Below are 20564 nucleotides of genomic sequence, written 5' to 3' on the forward strand. Positions count from 1 at the left end.
TGAGTACATATGTAGGGATGAAGGGTGATCAGTATATTGTGGGGATGAAGGAGAGTGAGTACATATGTAGGGATGAAGGGTGATCAGTATATTGTAGGGATGAAGGAGAGTGAGTACATATGTAGGGATGAAGGGTGATCAGTATATTGTAGAAATGAAGGAGATTGAGTACATATGTAGAGATGAAGGGTGATCAGTATATTGTAGGGATGAAGGAGATTGAGTTCATATGTAGGGATGAAGGAAGATGAGTTACATATGTAGAAATGAAGGAAATGTGGGGATGAAGGGGGATGAGTATGTTGGGATGAAAGATGTGTACATATGAGATATGAAGGAAGATGAATATATGTGTGTGATGAGTATATGTATATGTGAATGTGTATGGGTGAGGGGGATGCAGTGAATACACACGGCCTTCTAGGCACCAGCTGATGAATCCTGACCAAGTGGGATAGGGGCTGTCCTACCCTTTCTAATGTCTAACTGAAGATTTTGGCAGCCTGGGCAAGCCATGACATGGACTGCTTCATAACAAGATGAGATTTGAACAGGGACTTGTGAGAAGGTTCAATGATAAAAACTAAAAGGATTAACTAGTGCTCTCCTGCTCCCGATCTTGATCACAGTCCTGATTCCTAACTCTTGGGGTTCCAGGGTTGTTCATTGTTCTTACTCCTGTGGAGTTGAGTTTCTGAGGACACAAATACTGAATAAGACATAAGATGACCAGGCCAGAGAAGGGCAAGCCTGGCTTCCATTGGCTGAGCCTAGTAATCAAGCCCAGTTCAAGATGGTGCATGTTCCAGCCTTCTATGGCTGTGTAAAAAACTACCCCAGATCCAGTGGGGTATAGGTTGGGTTCCCTGGGAAGCAGACTCTGGGATGGAGAAGAGTGTGCATGGTGTTTATTAAGTACTGTATTTAGGATCAAGACTTGGCGAGGAGGGGAAGGGAGCAGGAATGGGTTCAATGGCAGCCCTAGTTGGCCAACAGGGAGTTCTGGGGCCAGAATGACCCTTGAGAGTTGCCCCAGGTTGGGCTGAGGCGACCTCATCTTTATATCAGGGGTCAGCAAGTTACGGCCTATAGACCAAACCCAGGTTGCCACCTATGTTTTAACTAAAGTTTTGTTGGAACACAGCCACACCCATCATGTACATGTCGTCTGTGGCTGCTTTCATGATACATCAGCAGAGCTGAGTAGTTGGGACAGACTGCAAGGCCTGCAAACCCTGAAATATTTAGGGTCCGCCCTTGATAGAAGTTTGGCAGACCCTGTCATGTTTCCTCATTGATCAGTTGTTGGATGATCTGTCATGTGGCCTCGGCTGGGCTGGAGGGTCCTCTTCCAAGATGCCTTCCTTGCTCAAAGCTCCTCCGCCTTGTTCTCCAAGGAGATCTCTTCTTCCTGAGTTTCTCCACATGGAACAGTGGTTTGGCATCATCACACTTCTTGCATCTTACCCGAGAGCTTCAGGAGGTGGGACCTGGAGGCCCCCAGTCCAGGAAAAACCACAGTGGGGTTGGCAGAATCACTTGTACCATTGGTCAAAGCAGTCACAGGGCCTGCCCCAGATTCAAGAGAGGGAACCACAGATGCCACCTAGTGCCCAAGGGAGGGTGGCACGATCAGGGTGCAGAAGAGCATGAGGATGAGATGCCGTCAGACCGTCTTCGGAAAATGTGGAACACCATGGCAGGCCAAGTGGCTGCTCAGCAGTGCTGTGTCAATGCCAGCTCGCCCAGGTCACAGCTGCAGTGCCCATCCCTCCCCAACTCCACAGTCCCCGACATCCTGTGGGGAGCTTGAGACAGCCATGGTGGGAATGTGACACCTCAGGAATGGGCCCTGCCCACCCGAACCCCAAAGAGCCTACTGTTAAAGCCTCACCAGCACACCCCTGCTGCTATGGGGGGACTTCTGGTTTGAAGCCAGGTGTGAAGAAAGACAGCAGCATTTTTTGAGCACTAAGGGTGTCTACATGTTCTGGAACCTCAGGACGACTCTGTAAGCTATGATGTTACCCCTTATTTTACAGAAGGGGAGCCCGAGGCTCAGTGAGGTTGGAGCCCCTCAGGTCCTGGCAAGGTTTGAACCGCAGTCCCCTCATTTTTGCCATCCTGCCTCACAGAAGATGAAGCAGGCAGAAGAAGGAAATCGTGGATCCGAAGAAAGCTTAGGTCAGCAGGGAGGAAAGGAAAGCTAGCCAAAGAAGAGCAGGCACAGCCTGAGGCCGGGGCAGCATGGGGGTGCCAGAAGGCTAGACAGTGGAGCCCCTGGAAAGGACTCAGGGCCAGCAGCCTGTGCCAAACTGTGTAGGTGCTGGAAGATTCACCCCAAACAGGCAGCCAAACTCCAGACATTTCTCATTGTCTGAAAACTGCGTCTCTGTACTATGTGACAACACAAGCAGGGTGTGCGTGAGGTGGGGTTGGGAGGCCCTGAAGAGGGGCACAGAGAGAAAGCTGGCGGCGGGGCACCACATTCACAGGAGGAGTTTCACTGCCTTCCCTCGCCTTCTTCCTGGGAAGCACCATGGTTAGGCTCAACCAATGGATCCGTTTAAGGAGGAGGGGAGGGCGGCAAGGGGCTTTCATATTGAATCCTGTACGAAGCAGTGGTATGTTAAAGGGGCGACAGAGGTGCCAGTGGCCTTCTTCCCACAAGCTGGACCTTACCCATGTGCCAGCCTTGCCAGTTACACTTGTCTATTACCTTTAATCCTCTTAACCTTCAATGGAAGAGGTGTTATGACTCCTGTTTGGGGAAATGAGGCTCAAGAGAAAGGGTAACCTTCTAGGTTTCAAGGTGAGCACGTGGCAGAGTTAAGACGTGGAGTGGATGCTGCGACTTGACTTCTCCACAGCGCGCGGCTGCAGTGCCTGAGCCAGCCCGGGTGGCGAGGGGCGCCCCAGGGAGCACAGAAGCCAGGGCTGGAGACCCAGGTGTGATGGGAGAGCTTTCTTTTCTTTTTTTTTGTGGTAGAGGCTGGAGTGCACTACCTCTGCCTTTCAAGTAGCTGGGGTTGCATGTGCACGCCACCATGCCTGGCTGATTTTTGTTTTTTTTTAGTAGAGACGGGGGTTCACCATATTGATCAGGCTGGTCTTGAACTCCTGACCTCAGGTGATCCACCTGCCTTGGCCTCCCAAAGTGCTGGGATTACAGGCGTGAGCCACCAATCCTGGTTTGTGTGTGTGTGTGTGTGTGTGTGTGTGTGTGTGTGTGTGTGTGTGTTTGAGACAGTCTTGCCCTTTTGCCAGGCTGAAGTGCAGTGGTGCGATCTCGGCTCACTGCAACCTCCACCTCAGTGGGAGAGCTTTCTTTGGGGTGGGCTGGTTCACAATCTCCCACTTTTTATTCTTACCTGCTATAGTTGAAGGATTTTTTCTCCTTCTATTGTTTGTTTTAAGCATAAGACACAAAAGTGAGAAGCAGGAGGCCTTGCCTTGTTCCGTGAGGAGACCACGTGGGGGCCATGAGGCCAAGGGCACCTTGGAGGGGAGAGGGTGGGGTAGACTGCATCTCCTGAGAACAAGGTGGGGGGTGCAGGGGAGGGGTCAGGAGGAGAGCAAGGCCACTTCTGAGGCAGGGTCCATGCAGGACACCTACAAGCCTCCCTCTCACTGGGCTCCTGGGCATCCTGGCTGGGCCCAGGCTCTGCTGTGTCCCCTGGGGGATAGGGGAGGCCTATGGACTGCTCACAGGAGGGTACAGCTGCCTCTGCCAGAGCCCTGGGGATAGGAGAATCACTTCACCCTCCCCATAAATCAGAGGGAGGCCCTGCAGCAGGAGCTTGGAATTCAGATGAGGGGAAATGGTCTCAGAAAATTTTTAGGTGCTTGTTGAAAATGCTGAGTTTCCTCCTCACCACTCTTGGAAGCCCTCACACCGCAGATTGAAAGTGAGGCTCAGGCCAGGGACGGTGGCTCATGCCGGTAATCCCAGCATTATGGGAGGACAAAGCAGGTGGATCACAAAGTCAGGAGTTCGAGACCAGCCTGACCAACATGGTGAAACCCTGTCTCTACTAAAAATACAAAAGTTAGCTGGGCATGTTGGTACATGCCTATAATCCCAACTACTCAGGAGGCTGAGGCAGGAGAATCATTTGAACCCAGGAGGCAGAGGTTGCAGTGAGCCGAGGCCACCGCACTCTAGCCTGGGCAACAGAGCAAGACTCTGTCTCAAGAAAAAAAAAAAAAAAGTGAGGCTCAGAATCTTTATTTTTAAAGCATCCTCAAACAATTCTGATGTCCATGGACTCTAGACATGCTAAGGAAACACCAACCTGAAAGGTGAAGGCCTATGGGATCTGAAACTTTGAAGAAAACAGCTTTTTTGTCATTCTTGTCTGATCTTAGGAGCACCAATTTTCTTTACTCTGAATGGATGTAGATGAGGAAGGTATAACGTTTAGGGAGCTCTGTTGCCTTAAGAAAGATAATGAATACAGCAGTTTGTGCATAATTGCACTTAATTATTATGTTGTGAATGTATGGTTAAACTTGATAAAGATTAACTTATAAAAACTCTTATTAAAACTTCCCTGTTATTTGCCATTCATCACTATCGTGGAGTTTTTAGGGGAGCTTGTTCATTCATCCACTTGGTAAAGTTTTGAGTGCTTGCTGTGTGCCTGGCTGTGTGCCGGGAGTCAGGCTTACATCAGTAGCCAGTAGCTGGGATGGGAGGTGCTGACTTACATTCCAGACAGGGAGACAAACAAATAAATCCTCAACCAACCCACATACATTTTGCTGTTTTGTAAATGTATTCTTATTAACGAAGGTATAATAAATTAAGGTTTAATAAATTTGTTAAATGTATTCCTAAATGTGATTTTTATAAATGTGTTAGTGTGTACATACAAACCAATACTAAACAAGAAAGAAAAAAACCCTTATCAGACCATATATTGTGAATTTGAGTTTTAAAGAATTAATTAAATATGCAGGTAACGAACTTTTCAGGTACTCTCTAATTGAGATAAGAAGATATACCCTAAGATTTTGTACAAAGCTGGCTTGCAGATTTTTTATCATCATTAGAGTTGAGACATCGCCTCTAAATATGTTTATTTAAAATGTTTTAAAGATACGCTGATATTTTCTTCACAATATTTTGTCGTAAGCACTTTCGAGCACAAATGTGCCTGAATGCAGAATTGTCAAAACCTGCACGGAGAATTCTGACTCTGTGCTTGGCAGTTTCAGCATAGGCTTTCTGCTGTTTTCTTGTCTGAAGTTTGAGCACGCGAATAAGAGAAGGAATAGATAGGAGACAGAACTGTTAACCAATAACCCCTGATTCTGGGCTCTCAGCGTTGCAGGTGGCGAGCTGTTTGACTTCTTAGCTGAAAAGGAATCTTTAACTGAAGAGGAAGCGACGGAATTTCTCAAACAAATTCTGAATGGTGTTTACTACCTGCACTCCCTTCAGATCGCCCACTTTGATCTTAAGGTATGTTTCAAGGTGTGAGCCAAATAGAAGCTTGTGCGGATCACAGCCTTGGTTGTTTCTCTGCTAAGAAAAATTGAGGCATCTGAGAGAGTTACCTTATTTTTCCTGTACCAGTTTAACAAACAGAATTATCCATATAAATCAGCAAGCATGGAATACGTACCTCCCACTGGGATGGCTAATCTTTTGCTGGGACAGAGGCTTATGACAATTGATTACATTCTGGAATTCTTGGTAAAGAATACAAGGGGTCTTAGGAGCCAGGTTTTATTAGTAAAGGGGATACTCTTGGCTACTGGGACATTAGCCAGCAGCCAGTGACTGGCACCGGTTCCTTGTGTGGCTCTGGGCATGTTAAGATAGAAACTGTGTTGAGTGATGCAAAGGCTTACGGCCTGACTGTGTCACCAGTAATCAAGCACACCAAACTCACATTGGCTGATTGGGACGTTTGCCCGGCTGGATGCCCGACGTTGTTGGAGATGAAAGGGCATGTAAGCTGTCATCTCAGCTATGACAGAGGTGTGGCCTCTTTGGGAAGGGAGGACACATCAGGAACAATAGGAAGTGGCAATGATGGGAAGTTCTAGTTCAAGGCAGCAAGAAGCAGCCTGGTAAAGCATTGTGTGCTCTATCCAAGTGGATGATTCAGACCAGTAGAGCTGGGACAGGATTTCAGAGGAAGGATTTTCCCCATTCTTATTGTAGTAGAGCTATCAGTGTCCCATTCATTTCCCCCCTTGTCCCACAAACACATGCACAGGCACACACTCATATACAACCTAAACAGGGCTTCCTGCAAATACCTGTGACTCTTCCTGGCATCTTGTTGCTGGCCCTGGGAGCTATAAATGAAAAAGAAAGATTTCCGCAAAAGCAACCGCCAGCAATGGAGGATGGAGAGATGGTGGATGAAGACCCCAGCTCCCTCATGCTGCAGTTGGAATAACACTGAGTTCTCATTTTTCTCTCCCATTCCCCCAGCTACCCCCATCTTGATAGGACACCTCATAGAAGCTTCCTGTTTCCTGTATTTCCTTCCCAGGTGTTTCCTGGTGTCCCCTCCCACATAACCCACTTGCATCTGAATCCTTGTCTCAGGGCTGCTTTAGAGAGAACCTAGAGCAAGACATGTATTTTCCTGGTGTTCTCTTTCAGCCACCCTTTCTACCCTAATTTTTGGCTTTTTTTTTTTTTTTGGGAGAGAAGAACTATTCTACCATCTTGTCCTCAGCATAACATATCATAGCTTTTTGTTTCTCTCTCTCTTTTTTTTTCAAGCCTGAGAACATAATGCTTCTGGATAGAAATGTCCCCAAACCTCGGATCAAGATTATTGACTTTGGGTTGGCCCACAAAATTGACTTTGGAAATGAATTTAAAAACATATTTGGGACTCCAGAGTTTGTCGGTAAGTTTCTTTGCTCTGTGGTCATTTACATCTCATGAACATTATTCTGGCAAACCTTCCCTGCTGGAAAATCCTTTCCCTGGTACATGTTTCTGGTTGTTGCATGAAGATAGAATCAGTTAGTTTGCTTCCTCCCAAGCTAAATGAGTGTTTCTTTCCTCTTAGCTCCTGAGATAGTCAACTATGAACCTCTTGGTCTTGAGGCAGATATGTGGTAAGGAGCTTGTCCTTGCTGTTGCTTTTCTTTCTAATGTATTTGACTCCTCTACTGATGTGCTTTTTTTGTTTTGTGTTGTTTTTAGGAGCATTGGGGTAATAACCTATATCCTGTAAGTATCAGAATTCACAATCATACCCTGTTCTTTTCTATAAGACCATAGATTTAATTAACCATTAAATGTGCTGTGTTGATCTCTTCAGCTTATGCATGCTTTTGATGTAAACATATTCATTTTACACCCCCAAAACATGTTTAGTTTATACTAATTAAACATTTTTTCCTAAATTGAAATGAGTCATGAGAAACTGTAGCATAATCGCTAGAGGAAAGCATAGCTGTCCATCACTGCCGAGAAAACAGGCTTCCTTTAAACTCACAGACGCTGTTCCAGATTAACTTGTTAAGTGAATCCTTTTGCATTAAGCTGAAGCTTGTGACAGTTAAAGCCCTGTGAAATATAATCAAACTCTAAAGTGACTATTCAAGCACCAGATTATAATCGTATTCCACACTCCAGATGTTATAGGTGCAGAATGACAACACAGGGGGTCGTCATTAATGTTCTGTGCCCAACTTTATTTTTAACAGCCTAAGTGGGGCCTCCCCATTTCTTGGAGACACTAAGCAAGAAACGTTAGCAAATGTATCTGCTGTCAACTACGAATTTGAGGAAGAATACTTCAGTAATACCAGTGCCCTAGCCAAAGATTTCATAAGAAGACTTCTGGTCAAGGATCCAAAGTGAGTGTCCACGTTCCTGAAAGGCGCTCGGCCACGGCCTCAGCCAGCCGTGAACCTGTACCTGTTCAAAACACGGGGCCACATTTCCCAGACCCTGCTTGCTTCATCTGCCAAAGGGCAGCATGCCATGTGAAACGCTTCAGAAAATGCACGCAGGGCCCTCTGCCCCCACTCAGTCAGTCCCTGCAGGCACAGTGAAATAATCACAAAAAGACCGATGTCGTTTTTGGCCTTCTTCCCTGCACTGCATTTTCCAGAGTGTCTGCTTGGCAGGCCCAGCCAGCATGAAAACAACCTTAGCATTCGCTGCTGTTGTCACAGCACTTTTTTCTTTCTCCCCCTCCCCTCAAGGAAGAGAATGACAATTCAAGATAGTTTGCAGCATCCCTGGATCAAGGTGAGTTGCATATTACATCAGTGTTTAGATCACTTTCTATGTGATTGGTTCGGGCACTCTGGTATTCGTGTGTCTCAGAGTACTGCTAACTACAGGTCACAACTAGAGTGTTGAGTTTGCTATTTGCGTCATATTTTAAGAAAAGCTGATAAATTAGACTGTATACTAATGATCTCAGAGGTGGGGAGAGAGGAATAAGCCATCACGGAACAGCATTGTCAAAGGTCAAGTCCACTCAACAGCCGTGTTTGGTGTGACCTGTGGGGTGTTGGCCCAAAGAGTATATTTAAAATTTTATGCTGATTCCAGCATGTAAACATCAATCAAATATGGATTTCCAGCTTCTCTTGGGAAATCTGAAGATCTGCTGACACTGAGCCCTCATTCCACATGGCCTCAGGAAGTGGTACAAATAACTTGGTGCTAGGGCATGGGGCCCCTGGCACATGACACCTTTACATTACCTGCCTGGCCTAGTTGACTTTTGGATTGCAATTGCTTCAATCCAGGGCAGAAAGGACTAAGGGTGGGAAAGTGTGACAATTACAGAATAAAATCATGAAACAAAGAAGTGAGCATCACAGAAGCAGGCTTTGGGGGCAAATAGCTTTGCTGTGCAAGCTCCCAGCAGTTACCTGCGCTCTCCTAGGCAGCTGTGGTGTCTCCTCCTCCCCAGAGGCCGAGGACAAAAGTTAAATGCATCTACAGAAAAAGATGCAATTGTTTGTTGTGGAGGGCTTAATAAATTCTGTTTCCTGTGTAGAGCTGTGTGTGTCAGGGTTCATCTCCTCTGATATGAACAAGGAATTCTCCTGCTGTAGGCCACACTAACTTTGCTGACCCCTGAGATCCCTCCCAGCTCTAAATTACTTGATAATACCCAAGTGCAAATATCTCATAACATAGCCTCATCATGAATCTTCCCATTCCCTAACTCTCAGTGTGGAAAGCTGTGATTCAGCTTGACCCCAAGCTCTACTTCTCCCCAGTGTTTACAGATGATACAAAACCCTCAGACAAAAGAGTGAGCCGCTAAGACAAGGTGCCTAGGTGTGGTATGTTATTCCAACTTCTCATGCTAATTTAGTGAGGTGAATATGTAAGCATCCTGAATTAGGAGATGTTTCAAAACATTGTCACATAACACATTTTAATAATTTGAGAGCTTTAATTTTTTTTCTTGGATTTTTATTTTAGCCTAAAGATACACAGCAGGCACTTAGTAGAAAAGCATCAGCAGTCAACATGGAGAAATTCAAGAAGTTCGCAGCCCGGAAAAAATGGAAAGTAAGATTGTTTGTTGTGGGGAGATGAACAAATTCTGTTTCCTGTGTAGAGCTATGTGTGGTCAGGACCCATCTCCTCTGACACTGGCAATATGGAAAATACCTCCTTTCCTCTTTCCAATCACTCCGTAGTCTTCTGCACATTGCTCTATTTTCAAGAACAACCCAAAACAATATTTTAGTTTAACTCATCCCATTAAATGTAATTTTGTGCTTTTTAAATCAAAACCACCTTCAATGCAAATTTTTATAGCAGTACAATAAAATTAAAGTGAAATCTTTTTCTAATACTACAAGCCACATTTTAAATAAGTTCATTCTTTGTGGTAAGCAGCATGAGATTATATTTGTGCTGTGCCCTGCGTACGTGGTTCCCTCAGCCCAGCCTGTATCTGTGAGTGGTTGGAGTGGGTGTGGGGCAGGGCCATGAGCATTTGCCGTGTGGCTCCTTCTCCCTCCTCAGTGTGGTTGGCCTCCACACTGGTGGGACACAGCTCTGAAGCCATTGCAAACATCCTGGTACAAATTACACTTCAGCGCTAAGAAGGTGATGGGATGGTTTCCTGTGCCCAGGGTCATGTCACACCCAGAGGAAGTGGGTACCTGCCACTTCTCCCCAGCTGAAGGCCAGAAATGTACCTCATTTTTATACCTACCAATTTTGGGGTGCCATGGTAGGGATGAGGAGGACCACAGCACCAGACTCTCAAAAAGTCCTTAGAATTAGGCTTAAAATGTAGAGAGAATGAACATACATTTCTCTTTCTCTCTCTCATTCTTTAACGGTACTTTTACCTTTGAGAGTGAATGCAGAGATGTGTGTTCTTAGACTAAGAGGTCCCCCACATGTTCACTTCCAACAACTGTTGGGTTTTGGTCATCATGTTGTCTGCCATCACTGCTTATGTAACACCAAGGACACAGAGCAAGTCTCCTGCATTCTATGCCTCTCTGCTGGGGACCTGCAAGGGTCAGATCACCTTCTCTAAAGAGCAGAGAAGAAAATACATAGACAGAAGGGACGTGGGGTGTCCGGCCCTATAGTTCAATAATGAAATATGGGAGAATCTCTATATCCTGTTGTCTTGATTCATAAGAACTTTAAAATTATTATTTAAGCAAATATAGCCCAACCTGCTGTAGGATTGCCCACCCTGAGAGAGTGCGTGCTGTCGGCAATGAAAATGATCTTGAAGGCTTTGTGGTTTTTGTGCTCATTTGACAATTGTTACATAAGCTGTCTCTCCTCCTCTCACCCCACCTTTTTTCTCCCCACCCTCCCTTTTTTTAAAAAAGCAATCTGTTCGCTTGATATCACTGTGCCAAAGATTATCCAGGTCGTTCCTGTCCAGAAGTAACATGAGTGTTGCCAGAAGCGATGATACTCTGGTAAGCAAACCTGTGTGCCCTGGTGCTCCTTTCTCCGCCCTGGGTGCTCAGAATGTCCAAGCTGTTCTATTTGTTCAACCTCCCAGGAACCCAAAGTCGTGGAAATGGCAAGCCTATTCCTGATCCCCTCAGAAAGATTTGTGGGTGCTGATTTTATGTACCCTCTTGCTTTCCTCTTTTTTCCTCTTTGATTTGGATGGTACTGTCCCCCCTCATAGCCCCAAGCCTCTAACACTCCCCTCCACCTTGATGCAAACGTAGGCACAGAGGCCCCCCACGCACACACACACAGCAAATGCATATACACACAGGCACATGCACTGATAGTTTGGTAAGAGAGAGTCTAGCCAGCAGAAGAGAAAAGAGCTGATTCTAATTTGCATGAACTGTAGCCGCTGACATAGAAGAATCTCGATTCATAGTAGCACAGAAGGGACAGACAGCCGCCACCCCCTTCCCACACACACGCACCAGAGAATCAGGGAAAATGCAGTGTTGCTTGCTGGTGTGTCTTCTAGCAGACCAGAAGGCCAAACCCACTTGCATTATTGCTTTGGAGTTGACTGCCCAAGGCCCTTGAGAATAACTCTGACTTCCTTAGTTTTCATGTGAACTTTGACAGAGTGGCAAAGATTTATCACATTTGTTGTTCAGTACTCTCTAGTTATTTTTCCTTTGTAATTAGAAATGCACTCATTTTCCAGTTACTAGCCTTTATATTCTTTATTTCCCCCTCAATCCAAACTGAAACCTAATCACGGATTAGCTCTTCAGATAGGAGTGGAAGCATCCGAATTCAACAAGACTTTCCCCTGACAGTCAAACAACAGGGCTTTGTTAAGTCAGGAGGTAAAAGGGACTCCAGAAAAGGCAGGCTCGGTCGCCCTGTGGGAACTACCCTGCCCCTGTAACTGAGCAGTCAGCATCTCCCCGGAGGAGTCCAGTACTTCAGGGTGGGAACTGCAGACACCAGCTCCCCTTTTTTCCCCTTAAGTTAGTAGCTTCAGTGAGGCTCCACATCTAGCCTTGTGGTGTGAAATGGGAATGGAGATGTTGTTTTTTTTAAAAAAAAAAAAAGCAAAAGTGGCCAGGCACAGTGGCTCACGCCTGTAATTCCAGCACTCTGGGAGGCCAAGGCAGGGGGATCACGAGGTCAAGAGATCAAGACCATCCTGGCCAACATGGTGAAACCCCGTCTCTACTATAAAGTACAAAAAATTAGCCGGGCGTTGTGGTGTGTGCCTGTTGTCCCAGCTACTCGGGAGGCTGAGGCAGGAGAATTGCTTGAAACCGGAAAAACGCAAGCTGCATTGAGCCAGGATCACCCCACTGCACTCCAGCCTGGCAGTAGAGACTCTGTCTCAAAAAAAAAAGCAAAAGAGAAGCAGGTTAGGGCAAGAAGAGAGAGAAGAGGAGGCTTAGTTTGGAAATTGTTAGAGGGTGGTTGTGCAACCAGCATAAAGACAAAAACTTGACTGTAAGTAAGATGATGAGAATGATTAAAGATTGCAAATCAAAATTGCTCTAAATATTCAACTGGGAGACAACACATGTGTCACAGTGAAAAGTTTAGGGTAGGGGAGGGACCAGGGGTCTTGCAGGAGCTCCAGGTGGAAGGATCCCTTCCCAGAAGTCAGATTCCCTCATCTCCATATTCTAATCATGGAGATGAGTCCCAACAATCTGTTTTATTCCTTGTTTTCCCCATTTCTCTTGACTTGCACTTTCATGTAAATGCCTCTTAGTCATTGACTTGAACTGTGATAGAAAAGCAAAACCAGTGGCATTCTTAAACATGCATTTTATACAAATATTACTAAAACCCACATGAAAAGTGTTTGGATTCAGATCTATAAAGAAGAGAAGGCAGATGGAGAGAAACGCTTTCCCCAATTCTCCCCCAACAAACAGAGATTCAGCCTCTGTAGGTATATTTTTCCAGATCTGAATTTTCAGTGGTCATACTTCTATGTTTATAAGTTCAGAAATTTTGTTTAGGATTTTTCTAGCTGATTGTTTAGTTTTTATGTGAATTTTGACAGAGTGGCAAAGATTTTGTTCAGTACTCTTTGGTTATTTTTCCTTTGTAATTAGAAATGCATCAGTTTTCCAATTTCTGGCCTTTATTTTCTTTACCTAGAGACTATTTCTTTTTTCTTTTTCTGTTTTTGTTTTTTTATAATTGGGACCAGCTTTCAGAGAATTTCACCATGTTATTCTATACCTAGTGATGGAAGAAATTCAAGTGATCAGAAAACAATTCTGTAATTGGAAAAATTGCAAATTGAGAATATCTTATTCAAAATCATCATCTCTTTGCTTCAATAGGTTTTTCTTTTTCCTTATCCAGAGTCTGTGCTATACCTAAAAATTTTCTCAGTGGTTTTAGGAACTTTATTTTGACAGATTCTTGAGATAAACAGAAAGGGTTATTTGTCATCATTATTTGAAATCTGGATCTTGGACACTGTTTGCTCTCTGGGTTATACTGCAGGTGATGTTGAAGCCCAGGTAAACAGTAGGTAGTGCTCGTTTGCAACATGGATGGAGCAAAAAATTCCCTCCTAGGTCCCTCCATGATTGTGGACTTGAGGAGTAAGTGGCTTACTTTCTCCTCTGAATGCCCCTGTTAGCAAGTGAGCACAGGTTTCTTTTATGTTGGTAAGAAAATCATGGCTAGCAGTGTAACTATTTTCATCTTGGTTGTCTCTTTCAAGGATGAGGAAGACTCTTTTGTGATGAAAGCCATCATCCATGCCATCAACGATGACAACGTCCCAGGCCTGCAGCACCTTCTGGGCTCGTTGTCCAACTATGATGTTAACCAACCCAACAAGGTCTGGTTCTGTTCTGCAGCATAGTGGAGGGGTGGGTCTCTGCAGCCTTGCCCTTCCATGTCCAGGGAAAGACCTCATCTGCTTCTCCATTTTCCCTTCCAATTGGAAGCTCCATACTGTGGGGAAAATCACTTCTGTTTAGAGGGTGATTTGAGTTACAAATAAGGTCTTTTTGCATTGAAGGGCCTTCCTTCATTCACGTATTGCATCTCTACCCATGAAATTTTAGATCTACTCATCTTGCTAATGAAAATGTCCCCGATGATGAGAATCTGGAAGAGGAAGGAAAGGTTTTATGTCCTTCACCTGCCTTCCCTTCCTGCCATGCCGCTGTAGCTCTGTCTGTTGAGACAGGGGAGATGTGTGGGAACAGCAATCATCGTTTAGCTTTTCCTTTCCTAGCAAATCTGAAAATTAGTAATTTTTTTTCTTGCCTGTTCTAGCACGGGACACCTCCATTACTCATTGCTGCTGGCTGTGGGAATATTCAGATACTACAGTTGCTCATCAAAAGAGGCTCAAGAATCAATGTCCAGGATAAGGTCATAATTGTTTTATTGAAATGAATTGAATTTTAAAGTATTTTCCAATGTCTCTTAATCATAGGGGTAACAGAGGGAAAAAATGTATGTCCTAATTTGTTTCTGAGTTTCCTGTTAAGGAAGATGAGCTGCTTAAACAGCCTGGTACAGCCTGACACATGCGTTAGAGAGGCAAGCATTTATCCTCCCCTTGGCTCCACTGCTTGACATCAGCATTTCTTTGTACGCTACCCAGATTTTACTTCTTACCAATCACGTTTACTCAACAATGTTAGATGTCAAACGTGAAAAAGTTTTATTATCTAATTATTCTCATCAGAAATGTGTTTGCCTACTGCTGTAGACGTCAGCAGAGCTGTAAGTGGAACAGATCTAGCCCTCTGCAGTAAGGGAATTCTAACCAGAGGGGGAGATAAGTGTTTATATTTACTTTGAAATCATTTTAGATTTACAAAAAAAAGTTGGAAGAGTAGTTCAGAGAGTTCCATCCTACACCTCACCCAGGTGCCCCTAGTGCTAGCATTGAGTTTAACCATGGTACATTTGTCAAAGCTGTAAAATCGAATGAGGGTTTTATTCCTTAGGGAAGTTGCTCCTTTGGGGTTTGTCATCACGCAGGAAGGGAAATACAGTGACTCTGAGGGATGCATACATCCAGCTTTGTCGGCTCTCTAGAAATGTGACCCCAGGTTGGTTTTCCTGCAGGGCGGGTCCAATGCCATCTACTGGGCTGCTCGGCATGGCCACGTCGATACCTTGAAATTTCTCAATGAGAACAAATGCCCTTTGGATGTGAAAGATAAGGTAAGGCCACTTCTCTTAGGAGGACCATGAGGAGGTAGTAAATGGATGCATGTGAGTGCTGGTATACCAAGTTCATTGAGACCCAGAGGAAAAGAATCAGGACCAGAATTCAATTCACCTGCAGAAAATTTAAGTCTGAAATTTCTTGTTGCCTGTGGCTTGATCTAATATTGGAATCAACCTTAAGCCAAAATCTTTCAGGTAGTTGCCATAATATGCACGTATTTTATAATCCCCATAACAAAAAAACCTCAAAGTTCTAGTAGAAAGACAACTAGACAGAGACCTCAGTCCCAATTCAGTTTTCTTACTGATTCAACTTCATGCTTTTAAGCAGATCTTTCCTATTCTCCTCTTGTTTGACGCAGCTGATAGTGCTGACCTGATAATCACAGACACTAAAGGATACATAATGAGACAATGCATATAAAGTAATAAAGTAAGGGGTTTTTTTTTGGCACAACGGCGTTATAAAAGTTATTGATTTATCAAGATACCTTGCTTTCATATATGTGTATTTCATTCAGTTCAGACAACAATCCAGTGAATTAATTGGCTGTGCTGGAACCTGAACCTGGGATTCCTCCATTCTCATCCATTATTAATTCAGCTGTACAATGTTTCAACTGTACAATTCAACTGTACAATGTACTTCTCTGCTTCCAGTACTGGCAGACTAATTTGACATGCTTAGTAAAGCTGCCACACACAGTTGCATGGGTTATGCACTGCACCATATCTGAGGGGTAACAGTCACATCAGAGACACATATATATTATGGCAGTTGTCTGGAGGTGGTAACACTATATCTTGTTTTGTCTTCTTAAAATTTATTTATTCCGATGATTGTCTTTGGGCTGGATAGAAGTAAAGTATCTCAAAGGATTTGCACCTGTTACTAATTCACAGAAAGTCATTATATGGGCAAATAGTGATGTTCTTTAAAATTTCTGAGAATATAAGAAAATAAGTTTCTAATCATAGGCAATGAAATGAGAAGCTTGTTAATAAATAAAATTGTTCCTTTAAATAACTGCTGAATGATGAACCTAATAGTAGAGATAGAATGCTGTGTTTAAAAAAAAAACCATGGCCAGGCATGGTGGCTCACACCTGTAATCCCAGCACTTTGAGAGGCCGAGGCAGGCGAATCACGAGGTCAAGAAATCAAGACCATCCTGGCCAACATGGTGAAACCCTGTCTCTACTAAAAATACAAAAAAATTAGCCAGGCGTGGGGGAACATGCCTGTGGTCCCAGCTACTCGGGAGGCTGAGGTGGAAGAATCACTTGAACCCAGGAGGTGAAGGCCACAGTGAGCCAAGATTGCGCCACTGCACTCCAGCCTGATAACAGCGCAAGACTCTATCTAAAAGGCAGAGGTTGCAGTTAGCCAAGATCGTGCTACTGCCCTCCAGCCTGGGCGACAGAGCAAGACAATCAAAAAAAAAAAAAAAAAAAATCACACAGCAAGAAATCTCAGTACATAAAAAAGATTGAGAACAGCCATCAAGGAAAAGGGAGAGCCCTCTCTTGAGTCGTTTGCACTTCACAGGAGGAGCCAAGTGTGTAGGTTTAATAATCACTGGGTGGTAGACACCCCAACCCCAGTCCCTGTCCTAGCCACTGTAGGGGCACGTGCCCAAGGTGGGTGGGTGGGACCAAAGGAGATGGAGTAGAAACAGGCAGGCTTGGGTGTAGGTCTTGGGTTCTGGTCTCCGTAGTCTCTTCACAGACGTGGCTCTGAATCATCAGCTCCTTTTCTTCTGCAGTCTGGAGAGACAGCCCTCCACGTGGCAGCTCGCTACGGCCATGCTGATGTGGCTCAGTTACTATGCAGCTTCGGCTCCAATCCCAATTTCCAGGACAAGGTGGGTCATGGCTGGTGTCCTTCCTTCCTCTGCTCTGTACATGGATGTACAGTACAGGCAGCCAGATGATACAGTCAGGGCCTTTACAGTTTTATGCAAGTTAGGTTTTCTTTCTTCCACTACAGAGGGCAGGGACTCAAACAGAAGTACTGCCAAGGTGTGCAAGGTGCGAACGCCAGGATCGGGTCTAACCACTTCATTCATTCATGCATTCAATCTGCTGAACAGCCCTATGAGGTTGTTACTATCATGCTCATTTTAAAGATGAGGGAACTGAGGCAGGGAAAGTTTCTGTAATTCCCCCAGGCTCACAAAACTCAGGAGTGGTAGATCTGGGGGCTGAACACACACAGTGTGGTTTCAGTCCATATTTGTAACCACTGAACTAGGACGGCCTCTCATCGGCACATAAATGTATCTAACGATGTTGATCCTGAAGATGCAGGACTGCTCAAAATGTGGCTCTCCTAATCACTTCCTTGCCAAAGCAACAATACTGCTACCACTCACCTTGTGTTATAAACATGACAGAAAGCTAGAGGCATCAAGGTTGAAATTCATGCTCAGAGAAGTGCTCACCTACTATTAGTAGTTTCAGATAAAGCCAGCGAGGCACTTATTAGAAAGATGCTATAATGCACCTGCAGGAAGGATCTATTGTTCAGAGAAGCAGGGCCCATGGTTTCAATGGGCTCCTAAAAGTCAATTGTCAGTCATATGCTGAGAAAGCCAAATTCATCAAACATGCAAGTGTGGAGGACAAAAAAACTGAAGAAGGAGAGAGGTGAGATCTACCTCTTAATGGTGGTGGCTCACACCCATGTTGTTATTTCATTCCGGATTCGTATTTCACTCCAATACCTGTGAGCTCTTTCCCTCTGCTGCCTTGGTTGCATTTCTGCCAGATTTCACAGGGACTCTCACCTTGTTTTATACTTTCTTTCCCGTCATTGTGTTCTCCTCCTCTCTGCACTCATCTCCTTGACCAGGAAGAAGAAACCCCCCTGCACTGTGCTGCCTGGCACGGCTATTACTCTGTGGCCAAAGCTCTTTGTGAAGCTGGCTGTAACGTGAACATCAAGAATCGAGAAGGAGAGACGCCCCTCCTGACAGCCTCTGCCAGGGGCTACCATGATATCGTGGAGTGTCTGGCTGAACATGGAGCCGACCTTAATGCTTGCGACAAGGTGCTTTATGGGGGAAGACATCATACACACTGGGTAGTGATCCAGGGGTCTAGAGGGATCACAAGGCTTCTCAGTTTGTTTCCATAAGATGACAAACTTGAATGCAGCCAACTGTAATTACCCCTTCTCTGTTCCAACGATTCTGTGAACTTTTCTAGATTGTATTTAATAATTAATATTAATCTGTATCATGTTACAAAGTTCATGAATTTGTCAAATGACTTTGGTCTCTAAATAATTTTTAGCTTTTTTAGCTTTAGAGCTGGTACACTGAATCCAAGACAGTTCTCACTGGGGACTAACATTGGCAACATACTATTAATTTCTAGATGAACAAAGAAATAGGTGGTTTACTTACTTCTATCGTCTGCTGTGTCGTAAAAAGACAATAAACCACTCTTAGTTATCTGGCAATCTCGATTCTAGACCAGGTGTTCCATGTTTTTAATTAAGCAAATTTAGCATCATCTGTTTTTATTGTGATCTGTACTTAAAACAAGGCTGTGCTGTTGCTATATATAGTTAGATTGGGATTCTGTAGTTAATTTAATATCTGCCCTTTGTGAAGTTATTTTCTTGGTACAAAGCAATGGTTTTCATGGGCGGAGGGAGTTGCGATTTTGTCCCTGGGGGCATTAGATAATGTCTGGAGACACTTTCTGGTTATCATAACAAGAGACGGAGGTGCTACTGGCATCCCATCCATCCCAGCCAGTGGTGCTACTAAATATCCTGCAGCTCACAGAGCAGCCCCCTTGACAGAGAATCACCCAGCCCCAAATGCTGATAGCACTGAGGCTGAGAAACCCTAGCACAGTCAGTTTTAGAAATGTTTCAGAACTCTCCACTCAGCTCCTAAAACTCAACACATCTATTCATCAGGGATTCTATAATAGGCAGAATGAATGCCCGGGCTGGTTTTTCATGGGATGCAGAGGTTAAGACATGTTAAATCTGCTTCTCATTTATATGACAGCCCTTGAGCAAGTTATTTCACAATACTTTCGCATTTTTCCTGGTGCAAAGTGAAATAATAGGCTCTCTATTAAGGAAATTGGCAAAGATTGCTAGGCAAATGTTTTTAAAAGTGTTTTACAAATGGTTTGATTAAAGAGGCCATTGGAGTATCAACAATTACTTATGCTCTATCTGATTGTACTGCCCAGGCCTAAATTAATCAAGCTGATGCAGCTTAGCCTGTGATTATTTAGAGTGGAAGATGTAAAGCTCCCCATCCTTCCAGTCCTTCCCCTGCTATATGAGTATAGTTTCTTCATTTAAATCTTCCACTAGGCCTTTTAGTAGTGATCTTGTTGCCAATTAAAGTTCACCCAGTGGCGGCAGGAAAGATGGAGAGAAGGAGGTCACATGCCTACATGAAAAGCTCTCATGATCTCTGGGGTTTGTTTCCAGGATGGACACATTGCCCTTCATCTGGCTGTAAGACGGTGTCAGATGGAAGTAATCAAGACTCTCCTCAGCCAAGGGTGTTTCGTCGACTATCAAGACAGGCACGGCAATACTCCCCTCCACGTAGCGTGTAAAGATGGCAACCTGCCTATCGTGGTGGCCCTCTGTGAAGCAAACTGCAATTTGGACATCTCAAACAAGGTAGGCACAGAGGATAGGATCCTTCCAGCTTCCAGCTGTGCCCATCCACCCGGTTCCGGGTCCCGATTCTGTGTCCATCCACCCGGTTCTGAGTCCCAAGTCCCGATTCTGTGCCCATCCACCTGGTTCCTCATACTGATTCTGTGTCCTCCCGCCTGAGTCCGGGTTTTGGCCAAGTTTCTGTTTGCATGTGTTTGTTGTTGAAGGTGGATGTTACTTACACGGACATGTTCTTTTTAATAAAGTTTTGCCATTTTAAGTTGCTTTTTACATGTGAGTTTTGAATAATTCCATAAACAGAAAATTATTGTAATAACAAGTATTTTCTGCATAGCGCACTGTATACTGATGGAAATCCTGTGTTTGTGTGTGTGTGTGTGTGTGTGTACACACGTGAGCATGAGGCTCTGTAGAGGAATCAGAGAGGCATGGTACAAATTGTGGCATTTTTCTAGAGCACTAAGTCTTCAGGAAAATGTCTAATGACATTCAGATTTGATCCCCAGGACTCTATTTCTTTTTTTATTTTATTTATTTATTTATTCATTTATTTGTTTATTTATTTTGAGACAGAGTCTCACTCTCTCACTCAGGCCTCTGTCGCTTAGGCTGGGGTGCAGTGGCCTGATCTTGACTTGCTGCAACCTCTGCCTCCTGGGTTCAAGTGATTCTTGGTCATCAGCCTCCTGAGTAGCTGGGATTACAGGCCTGTGCCACCATGCTTAGCTAATTTTTGTATTTTTAGTAGAGACAGGATTTCACCATGTTGGCCAGTCTGGTCTCCAACTCCTGACCTCAAGC

General features: G+C 44.5%; 1 protein-coding gene across 3 annotated transcripts in view; it reads left to right on the top strand.

Annotated features, from left to right (window-relative positions):
• Window positions 1–20564, top strand: part of DAPK1 (death associated protein kinase 1) — a 212137-nt gene that overhangs the window by 139427 nt on the left and 52146 nt on the right. For all 3 annotated transcript variants that reach the window (XM_017547144.2, XM_017547142.2, XM_017547145.2), the window contains exons 4-17: window positions 5329–5467; window positions 6749–6878; window positions 7044–7092; window positions 7181–7207; window positions 7687–7839; window positions 8191–8236; window positions 9434–9523; window positions 10819–10911; window positions 13629–13748; window positions 14192–14290; window positions 14996–15094; window positions 16867–16965; window positions 17955–18152; window positions 19566–19763. In XM_017547144.2, coding sequence (XP_017402633.1) covers window positions 5329–5467; window positions 6749–6878; window positions 7044–7092; window positions 7181–7207; window positions 7687–7839; window positions 8191–8236; window positions 9434–9523; window positions 10819–10911; window positions 13629–13748; window positions 14192–14290; window positions 14996–15094; window positions 16867–16965; window positions 17955–18152; window positions 19566–19763 — 1540 coding nt within the window. The remainder of the gene's footprint in view (window positions 1–5328; window positions 5468–6748; window positions 6879–7043; window positions 7093–7180; window positions 7208–7686; window positions 7840–8190; window positions 8237–9433; window positions 9524–10818; window positions 10912–13628; window positions 13749–14191; window positions 14291–14995; window positions 15095–16866; window positions 16966–17954; window positions 18153–19565; window positions 19764–20564) is intronic.

The sequence above is a fragment of the Cebus imitator genome, unplaced genomic scaffold (assembly GCF_001604975.1).
Source record: "Cebus imitator isolate Cc_AM_T3 unplaced genomic scaffold, Cebus_imitator-1.0 Scaffold196, whole genome shotgun sequence".
Lineage (NCBI taxonomy): Eukaryota > Metazoa > Chordata > Mammalia > Primates > Cebidae > Cebus > Cebus imitator.